Source organism: Felis catus, chromosome B2, assembly GCF_018350175.1.
Source record: "Felis catus isolate Fca126 chromosome B2, F.catus_Fca126_mat1.0, whole genome shotgun sequence".
Lineage (NCBI taxonomy): Eukaryota > Metazoa > Chordata > Mammalia > Carnivora > Felidae > Felis > Felis catus.
In genome coordinates, this window is record NC_058372.1 from 116,472,322 (window position 1) to 116,497,976 (window position 25,655).

Here is a 25,655-nt window from a genome sequence, read left to right on the forward strand (position 1 = left end):
ACGTGGCATGACATAAATCACCTGATACACATGCTAGGGTCTGATTTTCTTTCCCACCTGTTTTTCTGCATGCCCTACGTTTTTTATTGAGGCAAAAAGGGGAAACCTGGCATCGTGAGACAATGAGAGAATTAATCATTATCCTAATAATATTTTGGTGTTGATTGGGCAGGTTTTACAGATGCTTATTAACACCAAAAGAAAGTATTATTATTTTTTATCCCAACAGACCTGTATTATTCAATATGGTAGCCATCAGCCACAGTGACTACTTAACTTTAAATTAAATAAAATTAAATAACAGCGTCCAGTTTCTCACTGGCATAAGCTTCATTTCAAGTGCCAATCGCTACATGTGACCAGAAACTACTGATTTGGACAATGCAGAACAGAATATTTCCATCATCACAGAAAGTTCTATTGGACAGTGTTGCTATCGACTAAATAAAGAAGGATCATCACTGACATCCTACTAGCTGCTATCCATTGAGCACTTCACATGTGCTAGCATGTTGGGTTTTTTCTAAGCAATAATGAATAAAAAGGAAACATGCAAGTGTTATTTGGGAATAGAAGACATTTTCAACCTTACGGAAGATGGGTTTTGTGCCTTTGGTTGCTTGATTTTGTTATTGCCCCATTATAAAATAAGGACTTTGGGGTCAATCTATAAATCCAATGTTTAAGTATGTTTTTTAGACTATGTAATCCAAAAGAAAGTTTCTTAGGCTTTGTTTTAGTTAAACCTTTAAAGAGAAATATAACATTATCTTAATCTTCAGCTGCCCCTTCTCTCCCCCCAAAAAAACTCAATGACAAAAAAATTTTTTTTTTCAAAATAAATGTTTCCCATGTTTTCCCTAAATTTTTCCCCTAAATTTTAACTTTTTTGGCTCATAGTTTTATTACTCTGCCTACTCAATTATCTACTCTTTGGTACAAAAAAGAAAACCATTTTTTACACATATGAAGCACTTAACAAATCAGTAATTCCTGTAATTTAAGTGCTGTGGGTAAGATTATTTTTAAAAGAGAGGAAGAACTGCATAAAGATTCTTTCTGCAGGATGGGGTAACATGCACTTCATCCAACCAGTGGATAATGGAAGCGTGGTTTGCTGGGTACATGTGTGCACATATGCACAATTTGAGAAACACGTGCCTGCCCATGTGTCAGTTCGCGCCATTTGGCTCATGTCCGGTAGTCGCAAACACCATACTGCCATGTCCCTAACGACGTTGCTTTTGTTTTGCGTGTAACTTTTCAACAGACCAGAAGTAAATTTGAAGAAATATTCGGGCTGCCTCAAAGATATTGAAATTTCAAGAACTCCATATAATATACTCAGTAGCCCTGACTACGTTGGTGTTACCAAAGGATGTTCACTGGAGGTTGGTTTGTTTTTAATGGCTTCCTAAATGCTTTCATATCTGACTAAATTGACTTAGTTTGGGTGCTCTTACGGGGAGCAATCCCTTGTTAATATATTTTAAATTCTTAGCTATACGTAAATAACAAAGCAAGATTGCAGCACTTCTACAAATTACCATAATCACATAAATGCAGGAAATGGTGTGATGAAGACCCCAGATTGTGAACCAATTTCCCACATGGATAATACTTCATAACATCTATTTTTAATGTTAGCCTCTTTTCTGATTCTCTCTCCTTTTCAAATACTACTTTTCCCTTTCCTCATTTTTGTTAATCTATTTCAGATTTATTTTATCTCCCTGTGTCATATATAGCTTTATTAGCAGCCTTAAATTTTTTTCTGGAAGGTACTAGGAATTTACACAAATAACAAGTAATCGTTTATACCATAATCATTAGTGCATAGCATCGTGTCTACAGCCTGAGAGTCAAGCCTGCTTTTCTTTGGAAATGGCACAGACTAGGAACTGTCTACAAAGACCATCTTTGACAGGACTGCAAAGCCCTTTGCTGTTAGGTATCTTCAGTACCTTTTCTTTGTACCCAAAGCTACCCCTAGTTCCATTTACCTAGTCTGCTCTGACTCTTCGATAGGGGCCGACTCATAGGAGAGAGAAATAATAGACCCAGCTCTGCTCTCTTAAAATATCTCTGACCAAGAGTCAACAGTCATTAGGAAATATTAGTAAGAAGTTTATGGGAATCCTGAAAGCAATGAGTTTGTTTCTTAAAAAATTTTAAAAATATCATACTTACAAAATTTTGATTGCCTTGATATGACACAACTATTCATTTCACTGCTTTCTCCAACTGAAATTATTTTAAAGCATGGCTATAGAGTTCAGGGAAATCACGGAAGAATAGGAGAAAGGAGAAGTGAATCCATCTGTGAGACCAGAACTTTCGGGGTCTTCATGGTTCATAGTTGGAGGCTCTAGTTTGGAATTGGCCATAGATATCCATTATGAGAAGCTCAGGAATAAGGACTAGGGAAATACAGAATTGAACTCTAAGGATCCATGCTGGCTTCTTTAAGGAAGTTTTACTAAGAGCTTTAAGGTTGCAAAGGCTACTCTCATCCACATCCCAAAGATATATACATGAGGATGGCAAACTGTCCAGAAAATTAATAGCCTGTATGTGTGAAAATGATAATTCTATAAAGGCAATTTTCCGTCACCAGGAATTATTTTACAACTGAAATATGAGGCAGAAATGATGTGGATAAATATTGAAAAGTCTGCACAGTAGTTTTATCAGAACTATCCAAAAGTCTATCATTTGAAAATTGGAAACAAAAATAGAGGATATATTTTACAATACTTCTGTCACTTACCTGGGCCTGAAACCCTGTGGGGGAAAATATCCTGTGCTAGAGGATGCCATGATTTTATTCCAGCAAAATCCAGAACTTTGAAAATGACCGTTTTAAGCACTCAAAATGCCCAACTACATGGGCTTGCTTAAATAAATCCTAGCACATTTATACAATGGAACGTCCTTCTGCCATTAAAAGTGATGATGAAATTTATGTTTCCTGAGAGAGCTATCTCCCACATACATAAATTTAAAAAGGAATTTACAAAGGAATGTGCCTATCAAGATTCAGTGTAAATATAAAAAGGAGGAGAGAGCAAGGTTGTGAAAGATGAATGAATGAATGAATGATGAACACACGAATGAATGAATAAACGCGATGTGCTTCTGAACAGCTTTGAGATGGAGTGAGTTTTGCTTTCTCTCTTTTACACTTTGCTACTATCTGAAATGTTACTGCTTTAATTTTATCATTAAGGACAATTACTATTTTCATTTTGAGAAGTAAAGTGGACTACGAAATGTTTGGTGTGCTTATTTTTAAGATCCAGGTTTTACCTGATTTTTTAAATTTTTCTAGAATATATTTATACATTTGATAGCAATGGACATCTTACCTTGGGCTTATCACTGAGGAAAATGCAGACATAAACCATGGTCGTACTCATCATCTATAAAATATAAACAATTAGTTGACAGAGGGTATTTAAGGGATTCTGAGACTGTTTTCAAGAGAGATTTAGCAAGATAGAATTAAACCAAAAGAAAATGTTATCGATCAGTGATAATCATCTGTATTTTACATCAAAAGTGCTCAAATAAAAGCAGATGCCAGAATTTTTATTTTAACCCAAAACTGCTTAGAAAGTTCGGTCATGCCTGGAGATAGTATTTCTTCAGTTGCTCCTAAGTTTTCCATGTAACTCTTGAGTTTCATGCTTTCTGAAACAATGTATTTTATGGTGCCACTGAGTGCTTGAAGGAGAGTGAGATGGAGAAATTAATTTAAATTTTTATTTCTGATGTTTTCTTCTCTTTTTCCCTTTTACCCACAGAACGTTTACACAGTCAGCTTCCCAAAGCCTGGTTTCGTAGAGCTGTCCCCTGTACCGATTGATGTAGGCACAGAAATCAACCTGTCCTTCAGCACCAAGAATGAGTCTGGGATCATTCTCTTGGGAAGTGGAGGGACGCCAGTACAACCTCGTAGGAAACGAAGGCAAACTGGACAGGTACTCTCAGACCTGGTTAACAATGCATTTTCCCTAGTTCTTATATAAAACAGTTATTTTATAAGGAGACGGGTGAGACATTTAGGTTTTGGAATGGTCTTTATTTAATTTTTAATTATTAAAAAAAAACCTTTTAACATTTATTTTTGAGAGACAGAGAGACAGATCATGAGCATGAGAGGGGCAGAAAGAAAGGAAGACACAGAATCTGAAGCAGGCTTCAGGCTCTGAGCTGTCAGCACAGAGCCTGACACAGGGCTCAAACTCACAAACCATGAGATCGTGACCCGGGCCGAAGTCCGACGCTTAACCAACTGAGCCACCCAGGTGCCCCTATAAATTGTCTTTATACATTTAGATTTGCACTGTTTATTTCTCCTATCATCTTTCTTAGGACAGTTATCTCCATTATGATTTTCCTTGTGGGTCAGTCCTAGGTGCAGTCACGCTTGTATTTGCACCTATATTCTGTATGGGTTTAGCATATGAGTATTTAAAGAGAGAAAGCTTAAAATATATTCTAATTACAATCATATTCTCTTGTCTCAAAATCCAATTCCTTATCTGGATGTCTGTAGATATTCAGCTAGGATACCTTAAATTCAAATTTAAATTGCTTCTAGGATCAATTTCCCAGTTTGACTAGCCAACATGATGCAGTCTGTTGAAGCCTAACCCACTCCACTCTCTCTGGACACAGAGAAGGCAGGGAATGGACCTGGGATAGAGAATGTTAATAGAGTACAACCAACACAAGCATGGACAGTAGTCTATGCTCAATTTCACTCATGACATGAACTTAAAGCCTACATAGTGTCTGCATTATAAGGTGTGAACTTCAATTTTCATAGCCCATAGCCATTTGATTGTTAAAAGCTGTCTCTTAGGCACCATAACTCTTTACTGCCTTGGTATTTCTCCAGTACTTTCAATCTAATGTTTTTAAATATATATTTTTAAATATATATTTTTTCCACATGATCTTGCTTTTCTCAGTGAAAGAGTTCATAGGAATTATCTAGTCTGCCATCACCAAAGAATGGAATGCTTTACAAATATGTCCTTAAATATGCATGCATCCTTATAAACCAGGTTGTGTTGTTTGTGATTTTATGTTTTTTAAAAAATCATTTAAAATTGGGTAACCAGTAATACGGTGGACCCTTGAACAAAATGGGAGGTCGGGACATTGCTCCCCTCCACACAATCAAAAATCCACATATAACTCCTGATTCCCCAACAACTTAACTACAAATATCCTACCACTGGCCAGAAGCCTTACCCATAACATAATCATTCGATTAACACATATTGTATATTATATGTATTATGCAATGTATTATATACACTGTATTCTGAAAGTAAGCTAGAGAAAAGAAAATGTTATTAACATCATAAGGAAGAGAAATACATGTATAGTACTGTATTGCATTTATCTAAAAAAATCTGCATATAAGTGGATCCACATAGTTGAAACCCATGTTATCCAAAATACTATATAATAAATCTTATTCTTCTCCCTAAGAAAAATAAATACCAAACAAAATAAATTCAAAGATGTATAACCATGAGTAACTTCAGTTATCTCAGGAATACAAGAGTATTTTAATATCAGAAAATCTAAAAATTATATAATCATCTCAATAGATGCAGTGAAATCATTTGGTAATATTTAATACCTATTCCTGATTTTAAAAAATAATAATATAGATGAATATTAGAAACTGAAGAGAAATGAAAAAAATGCACTACATACTGTATGATGCCATTTTTATAGATTTCTAATATAAGTAACACTAAACAGGCAACTGGCTGGCTCAGTTGGTAGAGCGTGCAACTCTTGACCTTGGGATTGTCAGAGCTCCACATTGGATACAGAAATTACTTAAATATAAAATCTTAAAAAAAAAAAAGTGGGGCACCTTGGTGGCTCTGTCAGTTAAGCATCCTACTTCGGCTCAGGTCATGGTCTCACAGTTCATGAGTTCGAGCCCCACATCGAGATCTGTGCTGTCAGTGCAGAGCCGGCTTCAGATCCTCTGTCCCCCTCTCTCTTTGCCCCTCGCCTGTCCACACACAACAAAAATAAATAAAATACACATAAAACTACATACTGTTTACAGATATATGTGTGAATTTTCAAAGATAAGTTTTAAAAAGCAAGGGAATGATAAACATGAATTCCATGTTGTGGTTACCTCTAAGATAGTGAACCTGGGGGATGGTGTTGGGAGGAAACTCACAGAAGATGCGATCGTACTGTTTCTTAAATTGGGTGTAGATTTACAGGTATCCATTTAATTGTACAGTTGTGAACATAGCTTCATTATCTACATGTCTCTTATGTTGTGGGTAATGTACCAAATAGTCATAAGGAAAATATTTTTTAAAGAATATAGAGGGGAAAGAGTGTTATTTTCTCTCATTTCTTACTGCACATAAGCACTTATATAAATTTCCTCTTAAATTCCTTATCTTTTAATCTTGAAAAATAAAATTATTTTCTTACTATTATGAACGATAAGCTAGTTATAATAAGAGGACCAGATGAAACATTGTGAAGTAGTTTTTACTAAAGGATATATCTTTCCCAGGTCATTGTCAGATAATTAAGCACCACCTACTGGCTCCAAATTTCTCCCCTTCAAGACTAAATAAATGCACTTAAATCACCAGCTTTCAGGATAGTTCCTAAAATAGAACATGTGCCCATTAGAACAATTAAAATGAGAACATATTAAGTCCTATACTACAAAGTAAAGTGGAAATAATATGTTAACATTTCAACATTTTAATGATAATGAATATTCATTTTTTTAATCTCATCGAAGTGCTATTTGAAAGAGGAGACAATGTTAAATAGTTCACGTCTGTTGTAGAACCAATGCTGATTACACTGACATATTTTATTTTCCAAAGCTAACGTTTTGATGCTATAGGGTTATTTGTGATTCTGTTCTGCTAGAGTTTGAGACATCGAACCGTCATTCACCTGAGAAAATTTTAATTGAGCGAGTGGTTTGCAGTTGTCTCTTTGATGGATGGTGAGCACGAGTCCAGGCCCTCTGGACATTGTGCTTTGGACATACAGCTGCCTAGACCATTTAGTAAATCATCAAAAGCATTATGATAGGTGATTGAAACACTCTCCACCACCGCAGGTGACTCACAGCGGACCGAGTGATCATGGTGCCCTCATGCTCTACAAGAAAGGGAGCACACGTGGCATCAGCTTTGGGGACAAGGAATGCATTCAAGCTCCCTGGGGTTCATAATCTGATCTCAAAACCACACTGGTTGCTATAGTAACAGTAGCAAGAAGAAAGCAGTCATGTTTGTGGATGAAAAATTGTCTTCCTTCTTTCTAAGTGTGGGAGACAAGTTACGTGTTGGTGATAGCAATCTATTCCAGCAGCTCAGAGAACAAATTGCAGTCTAAACACTCAAAATGCCATGAGATTGGGAGTCGGATCTGATTTCCAGAAGCTAGCTGTCCACTTGTGAAGAGGAGGGAGAGGGATTGACACCCTTTGTTTCCTGACGCGTTTTGTGAGTTAGAGACCCGGTGCAAACACAGCTGTTACCTTCAGCATGGCAAATTTGGTTTGCGGAGGGTCCTGTATTCCTACATCTGCTCTCCACATCATCTAACCAGCAAAAGTGGCCAATGATTAAAAAGCTTTTGTCAGCCACTTTAAATACTCTGAGAAAATATTGAGCCTTAAATTCTCAGGTAAGATCTCAGAGCCAATGAATCTGCAGATCTGTCAGGGAACCTTTAACGCTGTTGTAGTGGAGACCCCTCTTTAATCTTCAACCACCCCTTGATATTGCAGGCCTATTATGCGATATTCCTGAACAAGGGCCGTCTGGAAGTGCATCTCTCCATGGGGACAAGAACAATGAGGAAAATTGTCATCAAACCAGAGCCGAGTCTGTTTCACGATGGGAGAGAACATTCCGTTCATGTCGAGAGGACTAAAGGGTAACAATAGCCCTAGAGAACTTGTAACTAACATAAACTCCTTGGCTCACATTAGTCTCTGACTGGACCTTCGTATGTGTGGTCATACAAAGCATTGTGAAACTATCAAGTCGCTTAATTTCATCTTCTTTACGTTTCATACTTCGGGAACCTCATTTACCTTGGCCCCTAGGAATTCTCGTAGCATTTTTTATTCTGTGCAGTTCTCCGCTCCAGCTTTGGAAAAACCAAATACATCTTCTGAAGCTATAGATAAGAAAAATCCCTCCCTCCGCACCTCTCAAATATTCTCTTCTCAAATAAGGTATGCGCATAGCGAAACACACAGAACAGCTCAGCCGGAACCAGCAGCCTTTGGCAGCTGCTATTTCATTCAGGTTCCAAAGCAGTTATGGCAGCTGCTTAGAAACCTGTCACAGATCCGGACTGTGCAGCAGCTGCAGGACCTACTGAGAGCTGCTAAGTGCACGCCTCATCCCTGTCCCCCACTAAGATGCCCGGGGTCCCTGCAGAGTGGCTTCATGAGGGAACAGAGCTGAGGCAGAGAAGGGAGAAGGCTGCTGTCCAGCCATCAGTGCGTGGAGGCTGCCTCTCTAAGGATCCATGAGAGCACTGCTTCCCAGCCCTGAATCACAAAATTGGCAGTAATAGTGTTGTAAACTCATCTTTCATTTCTCCACAACACTGCGGCACTTGATATTTCCTTTATTGGGAAAGTCATCTGTAGTTTTCATCAAAATGTTGTATGACAACTCCGGTAATCAGTTTAGAAGGACAATTAGAGAAAAAGAAAACAGAAGCCCGGAGATTTCAGACCTCCAAACCAGCAAGCCATTTAATTAGACTGAAAACACAGAAAAGAACTGGAAATCAAATGTGAGAAAACCTTAAGACACAGGGAATATTTGTAAATACGACAACAGTATGAAGGTCTAACAAGAGTTCAAGTGAACAGATGCTGTTCTATACAGACCCATATTTTCTAATTATCCTCTTGTGTGGATAACAGTTTAGATACGTAATAAAAATGTCGTATCTTCTAAGTAAATGATAAAGCTTTCCTTGGCTTATTTTTTTTTTATTATATAGAGCATTGGTTTGTGGCTATGTTGATACTAAGCATTCTTGCAGAATATCTACTAACTGAGATGTTTAGAAACCATGATTAAGACAAATGAGGGATCAATATTCAGACAAACTAAGAACTTTTACTAGCCTAATAGCCAGATATGTCGGTCATGGTCTCTGAGGAGGAATGCAAACTGAATTTTCTCATTTGAATCTCAGCAACCGCTCTGAAATACTATTTTACATGTCTTCTAGACCAGATTTCAGGTTCTTTGCCAAATGCTAGTCCTTCTCATTGTGAGAAGGACTTTGTAACGTCTTTAAACTTTAAAAATTTTCAGCGAAACAAGTGCAGACTTGAGAAATACAGCTGACAAAAAATAATCACCCAGAGTATGTTATTCTGTACAGAAAGGATTCTCACGTTCCCAAGTGCATTACAATCTTGCGCTAAGGTGTCCTTTTAACAGGTGTCTCTTCAAGAAGGGCATTTTATGATGCCAACTTCACAGCTGTTGGCCATTAATCCAACCTTTATTTGATTAAGTTCGGTGTATAGTACATCTCTGAAAACTGGTCATTCGGTTAATTGGCCATATAAACAAACAGTTTTGCCATTCGCTGTTAATTAAAGGATAATGTATTAGACATATTAGTGGGTAGTCACTGAACTCTGTGGCAAAGCAAGAACACATCTGCTACCATAATGTCTCACTCAGCACTCTAAGGTCAAAACATAAGCATCGCCTATCCTTTAAGTAAGTGCTCCAATTAACTGATTAACCAGAGATCACTAATGACCCTAACAACTTCACCCAGAAACATTCTTTAATGCTTCATACTCATTCTGTGACACGCTCTGTGTCAAATACGAGACACAGATTATTTCCTTTGATTGTGCTAAGCGTATGTGAAATCTGCATTAATATTCTTCCATCACAGATGAAGAAATATTAACTAACTTGCCCCAAATCACGTAACTAGTAAATAACAGAGCCAGGATTTAAACCCAGGTGTATATGATTTTCACACCTCTACCTGTGCTTGCCAATTATTTATTCTTACCCTTTTTTGTGACCTCAAAGATTGTATTACTTCATGTTGATTATGATACTCTCATTAATTTGGAAATGCTTGCTTTCTCCTAACACCATCCAGATCATAAATGTCAATTATGACATTTCCTTTCTTAAATGAAAAGCCCCGGATAAAATGTTAATTTTCATACGACCTCACAAAATCATTGGATTTTTACCAAACTGAGAGGCGATCTTTTCAAGATTGTCCTGGCCCTCTTCTCTCTCCCCTGTTATCTCTCTTTATCCTTCCTCTTTCACTCTCTCTCTCCTTTTCTACCCCTTCCTCTGCAAAAATCTCATTTGAGTTACTTTGGTGTCTAATTCCATGGTACTCCAGAGATCTCTGCCTCTTGTAAGGGTTTTGCCCTCTTAACCTTCTCTTGGCCTCCACTTACATGGCCAGTAGTTCTTCCTAAAGCCCTAAGAGCCTGGAGTAGATGCATAAGCAAGTGGTTTTCTCCTTTGTGAGAGCATTCTTCAATACAGGTATAGAATTGGGCTAAAGGCCACAAAAGTTAGACCAGATACTTCAGGAATAATCTGGATTTCCAGAATGGGCTCATGATTTGGACACTGCAACCCAAATATTTCTTACCATCCAAAATACGTTCAATCAAAATAGAATTGCAGGTTTTGTTTTTCATGTAGATTACAAATGTCAGGGTACTTCCTTTAATATCTTCTATAACCCATTTGGCAGATTGAAAATTGGTATAAGATTGAAAACAAAATCTTATACCAATACTCCAAACAAACAAGAAACAGAATGTAAGTAATAAAATATTCAATTATGAAACTCCAAGAATCAACTGTTGAACTTGTAAGAAAATACAGCTAACTTATCATGATACTAATAGTAATGTTTATTGTAGTGCTTTTTGCACATTGTAGGTCCTCGGTAAAGAGTTATTGAATAAATACTTAAACAACAGGAAAGACACCAGAATCCTAATGGACATATTGGTAATGTTCCCCTTTAAAAAAGAGCTAAATAAATAATCTAGATTTGATGCTCCTAGAATGTAAAATACAAGCAGGATTTAGCTATAGTCTTCTAGCAATGCCCTTATTAAGTAATACAGCTTCAGTGCAATCCCTTAATTAATGTTTTCCATGGTCTAAAGCAGGTATTTTTATCCTCATTTTATAAATGAATGAAATGAGATTGAGCAAGATTAAATAACTGGCCCAGGTCACACAGTAAGCTTCTGCACTAATACTTAATTCCAGTCTGTTCCTTCCGAAAGCTCGTGTTCATTCCGTATCTCTACCCTGCGATCTACTAAGAAAGGACTACTATAATGGTCGTGGGGACAGAACCAGATTAGACAGTCTACATCAGAAACATGAGGGCCTCTGGCTTTTTAAAAATTCTAATCAAGAACAGAGATTTGCTCTCTTAGACAATCTTTAATAGTGGCTTAAACCCCTCATTAAAATTCTTAGGAGCATTGCTATGTCATGTTAGTAAGAGGTTGCTTTTAGCAAAAGGAAAAAAAAAGGTGTGTGTGGAAGGGGACTTCTCGGTGAGTCACACATGCCCAGAAGTGAGTGCTTTTCTAAGTCTCATAAAACACCAGCATTCTTAGCAATAATGTTGAACCTCCTGATTTTTGCCAACACACTCTTCCAGAGTCTGGTAAAAAACCAATATGTCATTTCCCCCTATGTTTCCTTTGAAAATAAATCCAACCTGCTCCCTCTACACCCCCTGAACAATGACATTTTGAGCACCAATGAAATCAAATTTTTTTTTTCATTCTCTTACATCTGAACTGTCTCAAAGTGGACCAATAGCTCAGGGCTATTTCAGAGTGTCTTTGCCCTGGTTTATTATTTCTAGCTCCACATGTGGTTTTTATTCTTTATAAAATCAAGCAAGATGGCCTTTTAGGACTGAGTTTTCCAACTAAGTACTTTGGTTTTCTCCCCAGATATGTAGTAAGTTTTCAGTAATCCATTCATGATCCTCGGGCTAGTGACTAATACTTATGACTAATAGCTCATGCCAACTGTTTGGGACTGAAATTCAAAACCTGCATCTAGAACAAAAGAAAAAAATGCCTTTGGTCTTTGTCATCATCAGAATTTTTTGTCTCCTTTGATTCTTTGCCCCAGGATCCAAGGATGGTGAATAAGTAACATGAGGTTCTCAATTAGTAATGTGTGAGTTATCTCTCATAAGCAAATTAGGGAAATTAATGAAACAGTCACTAAGGAAAATTATGGCAAGGAACAATTAGCATGATGTTCTTGCCTGCCTCTTCTATTCAAAAGCCAGCAGCTATGTTCTTTATAAAATGCCCTGTAAGTGTTTGCTGTTGAGTCCTGCAATCCAAACTCTCATGAGCACAGTTTGTCCCCCAGCAAGAAGATAATAGCTAGCACGAACCAAGAAATAAAGAACCAAACAAAATGTGACCCCACGCTGTGCTAAACCCACTGAGCCTTATACGATTAGATATAACGGCACTGTGCAGAAGCCTCAGCTCTATGGGTTTGTGTGTTTGGGGCCAGTGTTGCCAAAGCCAAGGCTAACGTTACAGCTCCACTATTACCTTCTTTCAATCAACTCTCCGAGAGAGCTAATGGAGCAGGGGGAGGCAGAGGGACAGAGCCTGAGAAAAAATATTGTTAGCTTAGTGTAGAATTCCTAATTATCGAATTTTGGCTCACTTAAAAGCTACTGGAGGAAGGGGTGAGGGGTAGCAGGAAAGAGTTTGATTTCCAATTATACTGAATGTTTTGTGTTTTATACTGTGTATTTTCAATGTTTTATCAGCATGTTTACTGTTCAAGTCGATGAAGACAGAAGGCATATGCAAAATCTGACAGTAGAACAGGCAATTGAAGTTAAGAAGCTTTTCGTTGGGGGTGCTCCACCTGAATTTCAACCTCCCCCGCTCAGAAATATCCCTCCTTTTGAAGGCTGTGTATGGAACCTTGTTATAAACTCTGTGTAAGTACTTCTTCTGTTTGTTTTTTTTTTTTTAATTTTTTTTCAACGTTTTTTATTTATTTTTGGGACAGAGAGAGACAGAGCATGAACGGGGGAGGGGCAGAGAGAGAGGGAGACACAGAATCGGAAACAGGCTCCAGGCTCTGAGCCATCAGCCCAGAGCCTGATGTGGGGCTCGAACTCACGGACCGCGAGATCGTGACCTGGCTGAAGTCGGACGCCCAACCGACTGCGCCACCCAGGCGCCCCAGTTTGGTTTTTTTAATATGAGGATCCCTGTTGCATCTACACTACACAAAACCATGGCGTGGTGGGGGGAGGGGCGTCCAGAGAAGACCTTCTCATTAGATTTTAAAAATTGCACTGCTGGCCTTTAAAAGGGGGAGGAAAAATTCAATGGTAAGGAAGCAAGATGATAAAAACTAATAGAAAGTATTTAATTTTAATCCTATTCCATTAGCCCCATGGACTTTGCACAGCCTGTCTCCTTCAAAAATGCAGACATCGGTCGTTGTGCCCATCAGAAACCCCGTGAGGATGAAGGTAGAGAAATTCCAGCTGAAATAGTTACCCAGCCAGAGCCAGTGCCCACCCCAGCCTTCCCTACACCCACCCCAGTTGTGGCACAGGTGAGCGTTTTTATGCTATTGCTTTCTAATTTTAACCTGTATTCTAGTAGTTTTCAGAGAGAAGATAATTCAGGATATCTCATATGCTCTACTTCTAGAATTAGAGGAAGGGAAACTGGTCTATGAAAACCCGTTCTCCTTACATCTTTCTTGGATTACTTTGATTTATATATAGTTCTCCTTTAATTTTCCTCCTTGTAAAATGGCATGTGTTTTCAGTTGAAAAGTTAGCATAGTGCAGAAATGTCTACAGAATCATAATAAGATCCACCTATAATACCACCACACAGAGACAACCATAACAATTTCCAGCCCTTTTTATTTGCATTTTAAGTAGTAAATCTTATATCATATGTACAATTTGGTATTGGTTTTTTTTGAAACAGGTAATAATAATTAAATGTCATACAAGTGTATAGGTCTGATTATGACGCTGACAGGCTAGCTCTGGGGACCCAGAAAGGGACCCAAAGGACCAGCCAAGAGGGCCCGTGGCTTCTCGAAGGATGGAAATCAAACATGAGCCAGTAGGAAGTCAAAGCAGAGTTTCTTGAAGATATGGACAGAGCAGACACATTCAGGGCATCTGAGACTCAGAAAGGAGAGGACTATGAACCTCATCTTTGTTTGGAGTCTGGGGGTTTTCACTGAGAATTGTGGCCCAGTGTACATGCCTCTCAGACATCCAGGAACAAGTTACAACAGAGGCCAGGGCCCAGGTATTATTCCTTGGAGCTAGGGAACGTTGGCTTCCATATTCCAGGTTGGGGATCTGGAATGCACATATAATAGCTTCCTCTGGTCATTCTCACTGGGTCCTTCCTTAAATGTTATCTATTCTAAAGAAATCTTGAACTCCTTGTCCCTTACAAAGAGGACATACACTCTTTGCATTCTGAAGCATGTGTAAAGTGGGGTGGGAGTGCAGGTCCTAGCAAGAATAGAAGTAGGACAGGAAACAGAAAGATGTTTATGGGGTCCTTCAGTTTCCCTGTTTCAGTTACATACATGTGTGTGGGTGTGACATGCAAAGAGACACAAAAAATATATCATTTTACGGAGCTGATCATTTCATTGATTACAGTGTGGGTTTTGATCCTGTATTCCAGTCTACCATGTGTATGAATTTGAGAAAGCTGCTCAGCCATTCTATTCCTCAGTCTTCTCGTCTGTACAATGAGTATATTAATGACACATATGTCTCAGAGTGACTAGGAGGATTTAAAAAATGATAATGTTTGTTAAATGTCTCGTATATACGAAACGTTTGATAAATGGCATAATTACTAGACAGTAATGATCGTAATGACTGTTCCTCAGTGCTTACTATGCGCCAGCCACTGCCTAAACAAATTCCATCCAGCATTATACGTGGTTTTCATCATGGCTCTGTAAACGATATATCATCCCATTTGTAGCTGAGTTGATAAGAATGACCTAGCCTCAGTAACCCACCCGCTGACACAGCCAGTAAATGGCAGGATAGGAATTTTAATCCAATAGGTCTGACGATACAGTCTGGCTCTTCATCACTGCAACACTCTGTCTTTCTAATTCTACTTTGTACTCGTTGTGGGCCATTTAGAGTGCTTCCAGTTTTTCGCTATTGGAAACTATATTCTGATGAGTGCCTCTGTATGCCAAACTTTCTCATTTATTTTCTTAAAACAGATTCTTAGATGAATAATTATAAGGTCAAGTGATGAATGTATCTAAGGTTCTCAACACATATCTGAGTTGCTTTTTACAAAGGTTCCACCAATTTACATTCGCATCACCAACGTATCCAAGAGGGTGGATCTCACTATGCTCTTGACAGCGTGTGCATCATATTTATAGTGCTTGACAGTTGATGGGTGGAACATGCTGTGTTGAGCACAGATTTTGAAAACTCTTGAACATTCTCTTTTCTTCCTTAGTTTCCATGATGGAACTGGTTGTTTTGGAAACCAGTCTGCTCCTTGTAACTAGAAATATTTTGAGCTTATATCTTCTCTAACATCCCTTCCAGGATTTGAAAACAGTGAAGTCATTTCCTCGTGGTGAGCATAGCATAAGGTGTTGACTTGGCAAATCACTACCCTGTACACCTGAAACTAATGTAATGTTGTGTGTCAATGATACTTCAATTAAAAAAGAAAAAGAAAAAACTAGCGAAGTCCTTTTCCCCTAGGGTAAATATTCCATAATCTCAAGCATTCTTCATATGACCTAATTTCTGATTCCCATATTTCCGCTGATCAATTTCTTGACTTTGAAATATCCCTTTCAAAATATGTCACTTAGAATGGACCATATTACTCAAAATGGAATGCCCAGTTGAGGCGACAGCAGTACCTTTCCTTCCTGTGGCCTGTTATCAGATTTTATTAAGGATGCGCCTGAGAATACTTCAATGTTTTAAACCAATGGATCATGCTATTCGTTCATCATCAGATACCATATTCAGTCAACCACAGTCTTGAGGGTCTTTGTACCACTCATTTTGTTGTGTCAGGTCTCTCAGCCAGCCCATCTTGACTTGGTATGGTTTATTGGTGTAGAAGCCTGCTGGTCCCCAACAATCAACTTCCTTTTCCTTTCCTTTCCTTTCCTTTTCTTTCCTTTCCTTTCCTTTCCTTTCCTTTCCTTTCCTTTCCTTTCTTTTCTTTTCTTTTCTTTTCTTTTCTTTTCTTTTTTTAAAGTTTATTTATTTATTTTGAGAGAGGTGGTGAGCACGAGGGGGAGAGAGGGAGAGAGAGAGGATCCCAAGCAGTCTCCACACTGCAAGCACAGAGCCCGACATGGGGCTTGATCCCATGATCGTGAGACCATAACCTGAGCCTAAATCAAGAGTTGGATGTTCAACCAACTGAGCCACTCAGGGTCCCCTCACCTTTCTTTTCTAAATGCCCATGCAGACTTTATTTTTTAGGGAGTCTGAAGCATTTCCCTCTGTGGTTTCCAGAGATCACGTTTTTTCCCTTTTTCTGAAAATAAAGATACTTTCCCATCTGGGACTAGAGATTTTAACTCATTTAAGTTTTCTTATAACCTTCTGTTCTAATTCCAATTTCCATTTTCTCTCAGCAGTGTATGTTTTAACTTTTCCAAAACAGAACATTCCACTTAGACAAGACAAAAGCAAAAGAGAAGTTGAATGGCAGTCCTGTGGCTCACGGAATATCAAAGGCTCACGGAATATCAGAGTTGGAAGGGACCTTAAAGATTCTGACTCTTAATTTCCATATGGGAAACAAAGCCCTAGACCTTACAGGATGGCCTGTGATCACACGTGTTATAGACAGTTGCCACTAAAACCCAGATATCTAAATTCTAACAGCTATTGTCCCTTCTCTTGCACATTAGAATTATTTATACTGTGTGGTGGTAATTGCATTTTTTAGAATTTCTATCCCTATTGAGTTGTATTTTTATAGTTTCAGATTATGGAACCATGTATATCTTCTAATTTGATTTCTTTCTCTCTTTCTCATTCTTTGTGTGTGGAGAAGAAGGTCTGCTTTTTAAAGGCTACTAAAAGTTTGACATTTATAACAAATTTATAACAAATATTTGTTAAGAGCCTACTAATGCAAAAAATGAATAAGATATCATCATTGCTGGCCAGGGAGAAGGAGAAGGGGGGGGGGGGAGAAATACAGAGACAGAGAGGCAGATTTGAGAAATTGGACATTAATATAAATGACAAAGTGAGCAAGTATGTGTGGAGATCAGTCTGGATAAGTGCGGAATGTGGGCTACAAGCACAACCCACTCGCTCTCAAGATTGAAAATTGGAAGCATGGCAGGGGACACCATTAAACTCCATCCAAACAAAATGACTAGTGGTACCCAGAAGTGTAAAAACAGGTCTATAAAATGCAAATGTTAATATGTCATCACAGTCTTAATACATAAAATCTTTCAATTGAAACAACATAAAATGATGATGACATACTTATGACATTGTGTTAAGTGGGGAAAACAGGAGATAAAGCCATATATACTGCATAATCACATCTATATCGAAAGATAGAAAAACTCATTAAAAAAACCCTTGCAAGAAATATATCAGATGCTAACAGCAGATGTATTATGGACTAGAGATGATTTTCATCATTTAAACAAACTATTCTTACCTGTGTTTTGTTTTCATAACTCTTTTTAAAAGATAAATTGAAAGCATTGGTTTTCAACGTTGATTCCTGTTCAGTATCCCGTTAGATAGCTGATTTCTCGTCTGGGAAAGAGGGATGTGGTGAGTGGGTCTCCCTAAACCCTCCACTTTGGGGGTCACTGAAGAAGCAAACTGGCCCTTACTCCAGTGATCGGGAACTGGCCACGTCTCCCTTCCCCGCCATGCCCACCCACTTTTACGCAGTGGACTCTGGTGGGTTACTTGTCCTTTCTGAATGTAAGCTGACCCATTGAAAAATAAGAAGGATAGTATCTACCTGCATGGATCCCGAGACAATAAATTATACAGTGTATGCAAAGCACCTAGCACAATGCCTGGCTCATAGTAACACTCCATTGTTCTTCTCTGGGAAGAGTTATCCTTTCACACTTTTAGGCAGAGAGCAAGTGCCAGGAAACAAAGTGGGGTGAGTGTTCCATGTTTCAACAATTACAGACTCCAGTAGAAGTTCTCTTATATCTCAAGTCTCACCTCATTTTCCACTTTCACCATCTTCTTTCCTTTTTTTAATCAGGAGTTAGATTGTAAGAACGTGTTTAACAATTATGGCTTGTAACTTAAATCCTGACGTAGGAACTGTCCCCTATTTGTTCTAGCAGAGCCAACGGGAACCATCCCCTATCTTCAGTCCCCTTTTCTTTTTCTTCTTTACACCATCTCACCCCTCCCCACCAACACCTCACATCATGAGGATGACGTTCACTATACTCCAGGGAAGTTTCAGAGTATCCTAAGAAAGCCCTCCCCTGTGAAATGGATTATGTCAGCCCCATCAGTAACACATGCTAGAACATCATACATAGATCAGAGAGCATTACATGTGTATTATCCCATTTGATAGTGTGGGAGCCCATCTTCCCTTTGTGCTTCTCTCTCATTCTTTGGATCATTTAGAGCTGGATAAAACATTTCTACATATTATATTTGTGGAGATTTCTCATGGAAGATGGTGGAGGGTGGGGTTAGATAAGACAGTAGACTTCTATTACCACCTACAGATATATATGGTATTTATACCAAGTCTTTATACCAAGCCTGTGTGGATTTGTATACAATGACTGGCTGTATTTTTTCCTTGAAGCTTATTGGAATGTGGAACTTGAAGTTTGAAATGTGAACACTGAGAAGAGTGGTATAAATAGCTGTGAAGAGTCCTGTGTTGTTAAGGGCTCTTGGGGTGTTGGGGGAAAGAAGTGGGCAGAGAAGGAAAGAATAGACCAAAAGAAAACTATTTATCAAGCAGCTTTAATACTACAACTTTAAAAGCTAAGTACAGTCTATGCCAAATGATGAATCAGTTGGATACTGGTATGTCTTTAAAGGGAAAACACACATTATCCGTACTACAAGAAATCTCTATTCGGGTGTTAGTGTATAAATATTACTGCAAATGCCCAATACTTTACCAAAAAATCTCATGTGCTGGGTAGTAACATAATTCACTTTCTCAAACAGCTTGAGTAAGGATTTTATATTTCAGAACATTAAAGTCAGTGCCATTAAAAAGTATCTTCCACTTAGTATTCATCCATAAAAAAAAGCATCACAAAGAAACATCCAACTTCTCAGATGTGATTCTAGCCCACATTTGTTAGAGGGATTACTGACTCATGAAGGGAGAAAATGATGTAGTTTTTATGATCATTCATCATTTGATGCTTTCAAGAACAAAGATGCCAGTTTTGATAAATGCAATTTAAATCTCTGCTCTGCACCAATCTAAAGTCGAGGAATCCTTGCCTACCAACCACATGCTACCCTGAATGCAATAACTCATTTCCAAATGTCAGCCAACAAACAGCAGTTGGAAATGACCACTGATTTATTCTGACCTGAAATGGAGTAACTGTGAGGTGAAAAAGTTTTCGCTGTTACTAATCTGCTGCATTGTCCATTGGCCGATGCCCGGCTTTAAGAAACATGGCTTCCTTCAGAATCCTCTCCAACTATGCCACTGCCCTAATCAGCAGGTACGCCACATTTAGACTCCTCACTTAAGTCTTGTCTGCCCACAACTTGTCACCTGCCAAGCAGACACCAGCAAGCAGGCTGCATCCTCTAGATCACATTTTTTCCCCATATGCACATGCAGTACTTTAAAGAGTTCCCACAAGGTGGCAGGATTGTAACATGTTAAGATTGATGAGCCTGTGATTTTTTTTTTATTGTTGCTTTAATAGATTTCAAAGATAAGTGTTTCCAAAATAATACAGGTAAAGTATCACATCCGTAAAGATGATGCCCTCCCTGAAACTCACATTAGCTTGGAGAAGGAAGATTTGTCTTGCAACCATCATTCTTTAAATTTCCTTAGAATTGCCTCCTTAGAGGACCCTTTCTCTTACCTGTTCTCCTTAGCTTAGATTTCTGTGGGAAGCAGGTTGAAAAATAGGAGCATCTTACGCTTGTGCAAACCATGGGGCACTCTTTGTTCCATCTCACATATTGCCTTTAAAATGTTAGAATTAGGGGTGCCTGGGTGGCTCAGTCGGTTAAGCCTCTCCCTTAGGCTCAGGTTATGATCTCACAGTTCATAAATTCAAGTCCTGCATGGGAGTCTCTGCTGTCAGCTCAGAGCCCGGTTCAGATCCTCTGCCCCTCCCCTCTCTGCTCCTCCCCTGCTTATGCTCATGCTCATTCTTTCTCTCTCTCTCTCTCTCTCTCTCTCTCTCTCTCTCTCTCTCTCTCTCTCAAAAATAAATAAAACGTTTAAAAATAATAATAATGTTATAAGGGAACAAAAAGACGTTTGAGCAGCCAGAGGAACTGCTCAACCCTCCGAGGGAGGGAGTAGGGGAGGGAGAGTAGGGGAGGGAGAGTAGCCACAGGCAAACCACTAGGGTCTGCCCCCTCCTGTACGTGCACGTCCCACGTTGGGCCTGGTTTCAGACTCACCCTGGGAAAAGTGAGGCACAGCAGACAAGACCCAGTCCTATTTGTCTTTAACCAAGTGAGATTATAGAGGTCTACACTTGTACCAAAAACATTCCCAGAGTACAGGCTGGAAAATTGTCTTCCAAATGTACATACGTGTAAAAATTTTCCTATACTACATTTCTCAGTCCTCTCCTAATTGCCGTTTTATAAAGGAACGTACACAAGTTTTAGTAAAGAAGTATTCATAGTGTCCATCCTATTGCAAACTGATGATAGAAAACATCGATTTGAGTGTCCCCAACATACAGTGAACTTAGCATATGGTTTTCTACTTGGAGATTATGTAGTAGAGTGACCCGTTATCACTGTCTTCTAGAACATTGGCCAGTCTGAGGAATCTGCCTGTTGCAAAAGTCAAGCCGGAGCCCCTCTGGCTTCACTCTTCCTAAGTGTCCAGCGGATGTAACATGTAATGCTTCTTAAAAGAACTCTTACAAAGTCCCTATCCTTTTTGAGTCAAAGGTTTTCCTAAAATAATGTAAGCATGGTCGTTTGCACCTAGAAAATCTGATAGCATGTGACAGAAAACTGGTCAGCTTAGGACCAGTGTTGGAAAGATCTGTCCAGTTTACCAGCAAGCACGCTTATTGTGGTGTTTGGGCCTCAATGCCCAAAATACATAAAGACAAAAGCTCTCTGTGACCTGTAGCTGCTACCAATGAACACCTAACCTTTAGAATTGCCACTTTGGTCATTTAAAAAATTATATTATTAAAGTTATGTTATATTGACATTTATATATATAGCAACTAGACGAGTGACCACAATGATTAAGAATAACATAGAAATAACCTGCTGGTGATTTTCTTTACAGCCACACTCATTGTTCCCTAATTCCTCAGCATCCATTAACCTTTTCAGTTTCTCAGTTTTCAGAGCTGAGGAGTTAGAGATGTTTTAGCCAGATTTTGCCCCTAATGGACTCACAGCAGGTAGGATTCGCTTAAGAGATTTCAGGGGAGGACTGCAGACGACTAACGTTTGTGGCATGGGGCCTCTGTGTAGGAAATCTCGCGAGAGGTTAATAAATGATCCCAATTCTATTAATAGCATCATTGCAGGCAGAGACATTAAGCTACCAGAGCCTTTCCATTTGGGCTCTTTTTACAGGCAGTGTAACCAGAAAGGGGCCACATGTTGATTCCAAGAGAGGCCATTCAGCTGTGTGAATAAATAGCATTTTCCTGTTCTACCCACTGGGTTTTTGCATATCTGTGTGAATTTCTGCCACAGTCTGCTCTTTGTAACTGACCATCTCCTGGGAAGCAAGAAGGGAAATACTTCCATGAAGACCAATTTTATAGCATTTCAAACACTTAAAGCCTTTTACCTGCTGCGGCGGAGTGCTCCGTTTGAGGAAGCTCAAGAGAAAAGAGAGCAAGGCTTTTCCTCATCAAGTAAAAATGTCCTGTGCGCTGATGAGTCATCTCATCTTCTATTTGAGAAGAACATTCTGCATCAAAAGCTTGCCTTGGGCTGTTTGAGAACCTCTGCTGAGTCAGCGCTCACTGGGGCAGTGGCCCATCCAGAGCTATTAAGTGCAGATCTTAAAAACAGATGTGTTGTTTGAGAGCGTGCAGGCTATTTTCCCGTGTACTGTGTGTTCTAAAGGACCTCTTAAGCAGCCTGTACTTCAAGCTATTTTGTGCAAATAGAGAACAGAGAAAGGAATTATGACTCAAGTAATTTGAGGAGCCTTGATTATCTATTGAGCTACAGGTTACACTGGCCAAATGCGGTCCACTCAGCCAGGACTGACTGTATAGTTTCCAGCACCCAGAGCAAAATGAAAATGCAGGGCCCCTTTTTCAAAAAAGTATTAAGAATTTCAAGATGGTGACAGCAGAGCATTAAACCAAGTAAGCCCGCCCTGCACGGAGCTCTCCCTCGTAAGAACTGTAAGAAGTGGGTCTTTGCACAGTGACAGTTGAAATGGTATATGGTGGGATACATTAAAAAATGTACTGGGTTGCCTAGCAACTGGCTCGGGGCCTGAATGGCCTGACTTGCAAGTTTAGATACACCATCTTGAAAGTCCAAATTCATGGAAACCTTCCAGTAGACTGATAATTTTCAAGAAAAAGTAATACAGTGGGAGATAGAAAATGGGGAGGGCAAGAAGGAACACATTTTTCTCCTCTTATAACTTGGTGGCTAGCTTGTCATTTTCCCTGTCCAATCTTCGAAGAATATAACTCTCCATAAGTGAGGTAAAAGTGAAAAGGAAATTCCAGTTTTCTCAGAAACATAAACAATTTTTTTCCCTTGGAGGGTAATGAAAACATGAATTGATCAATAAATATTTTTGAGCACATTGATTTGGTGATTCAAGGGTGCAGGACAAGAAAACAGATTCCCATTCACTGAACATTTCATAGTAACTGCCTACCATGTAGTAGAAAACAGACATTAGTAAATTTTCTTCTTAAGGAACCTCAGTAAGATTATACAGGAATATTAAGCTAAAATAGAGGAAACAAGTAGATAATAGGATCAAATTTTGCAAAAACAGAGCCCATAATCTCTTCTTTCTCTCCTGGGTATTTTACAGGGTCCTTGTGCTGCGGAAGCAGAACCAGCTCTTTTGATAGGGAGCAAGCAGTTTGGGCTTTCGAAAAACAGTCACATTGCGATTGCCTTCGATGACACCAAAGTTAAAAACCGGTATGTATTATTCTGAGATACTGAGAAAGAGCTGACAAGTGGAAATACTGAGTATCTGCCCTGATTCAAGTTTAATCAACTACATTTATTCATTAATGAGGTGAGTGTTTTAAATTCACTGAGTACGATAGAGAATAGAATGATACTTGCCTGCGCCTGAGGAGCTCAGTTTAGGAAATCAGCAGACCTGGAAAGTCCTCATTTCAGAGGTGGTTTTACTGTCCTGTGTGAAAATCACCCCCCCGTGAGCCGAGGCAACTTTAGCTTAGAATAAGAACGCTTTTACTTTTGTTTTATTTTGCGTGCCTTCACAGCCTCACAATCGAGTTTGAAGTGCGCACGGAAGCTGAATCAGGCCTGCTTTTTTACATGGCTCGGATCAATCATGCTGATTTTGCTACCGTTCAGTTGAGAAATGGATTGCCCTACTTCAGTTATGACTTGGGAAGTGGTGACACCAACACCATGATCCCCACCAAGATCAACGATGGTCAGTGGCACAAGGTAATAGTCCATGAGATGTTGGCAGTTGGCCTACGAGGGGACTACTAAGTGGCAGCCGTTGGCATTCCCCTGGTGCAGGTGCTGTTGTTTTGCCAGGGCATATGCCGACTCTGGTGCTACTGGAATGTGGCTGAGGCTAAAAATAAAGCAAGTACCACATACAACTGGGAAATGTCATCAGACCTGGGTAGGTGTGTATTTGATCACTTACATGCTTCATCATGGTAGCACAGGACTCCATTATTGCTATACAGCTGTGGTTCCCAAACATCTGTCTGCACACCAGGGCCAATAGTTGAAGACAGTTTCACTACTGTCAGTGAGAAATGTAGGACAATGGAGTATGTTTACCTCCAAGCTCTATGTATTCAATTTAGAGGAATAATAAATATTCTGAGATTATATTTTTATGTTTTAAGGTGCTAACATGGCCTCTCTTTTATGAGATAATATTTGACAAACTTAAAAGGTGGTAAACTAAAATGAGCCCTAATACCACCCCTCCTCATCACACCCTGTACTGTGAAAACCAAGAGTTTGGGAATCTGCTGTATCATGTTTAAAGGGCCCGAGGGCCACATTTCCACCGACAGTCATTTGGAACAACTTTTAAAACATTGGCCTTACACCCAGAAACTGGCACTATTACGGGCACAGAAGGCACATTTGCCAGCTTACTGTCCTCTTTGGCAAGACTGCAAATAGATAATATACTGCCTTATTAAAATGAAAACTCAGAATTTGTTTCTGCACCTGTGATCGCCTATTCAGTAAAGCTTCCCTAGGTAGACCAATAAAATGCTTAATTTTTAGAGTTTGATATTATTAGGTGTTGGATTTTATATATTAACACACTTTGGCTTGTCATAAACATATATATATATATATATATATATATATATAGAGAGAGAGAGAGAGAGAGAGAGAGAGAGAGATGACAAGCCAAAGAACCTGAGACAAATATAATAAAAATGCAAAGTCTGTCAATTCGTTATCTTGGAAATAAGAAATGGAATTTTCATATTTGCTTGGGAGCTTATGACTAGCAAATACTGAGCTTCATGAAGGAACTCTCATTAAGGCTAATTCTCCTCTCTGGCTAATAGAATAAACATTACACTTAAAAAACTGGCATATTGTTGGTCCACAGTGCATCTGGGATTAAGAAAGAAAGTTTCAATACTATAAGCAGCCAAATTAAGGAAGGATTTTATTTTTGAAGATTTTTTTAAATTGTTTCCCAAACCAAGATAAGTGTAAAAGTGAGGTTTTGATTATTCTAATCCTAACATAGATTCATTTTAAACCATCATTGTGCTCCAGCATTCGACAGGGTCACCCACTCCGTTTCCTGAACTCAGACTCAAATTTTTTTGTGCCCAAGCCAATCTTGACACTCCTTATTTCCCTCTGTCCCCAACAGATAATTCACCCCCCTGCTGTAATTTCAGCATCAGGTCGCTTTCCATCTTCCTCCTGCCTTTGAACTAATCAGCTGCTGTGGAAACTGCCTTGCAGCCTTGATGTGCTGCCCTTCCTTCAATTCTGCACAAAAAGTGCCTATTAGGCAGAGGGATGTAGCATATCTGAAATTGTGTTGGGGAGACCAGGCTTAGCTCAAACTAATGCATGTTTAAAACTGGACATGAATTTTGCAGCCCACTTAA

The 25,655-nt window shown here is 39.0% G+C and overlaps 1 protein-coding gene across 8 annotated transcripts in view; it reads left to right on the forward strand.

The window, feature by feature from the left end:
• Window positions 1-25,655, forward strand: part of LAMA2 (laminin subunit alpha 2) — a 623,859-nt gene that overhangs the window by 575,869 nt on the left and 22,335 nt on the right. For all 8 annotated transcript variants that reach the window (XM_045058020.1, XM_045058023.1, XM_045058022.1 and 5 more), the window contains 7 exons: window positions 1,271-1,391; window positions 3,807-3,983; window positions 7,820-7,968; window positions 12,898-13,074; window positions 13,535-13,703; window positions 23,372-23,484; window positions 23,799-23,988. In XM_045058020.1, the coding sequence (XP_044913955.1) occupies window positions 1,271-1,391; window positions 3,807-3,983; window positions 7,820-7,968; window positions 12,898-13,074; window positions 13,535-13,703; window positions 23,372-23,484; window positions 23,799-23,988 (1,096 nt within the window). The remainder of the gene's footprint in view (window positions 1-1,270; window positions 1,392-3,806; window positions 3,984-7,819; window positions 7,969-12,897; window positions 13,075-13,534; window positions 13,704-23,371; window positions 23,485-23,798; window positions 23,989-25,655) is intronic.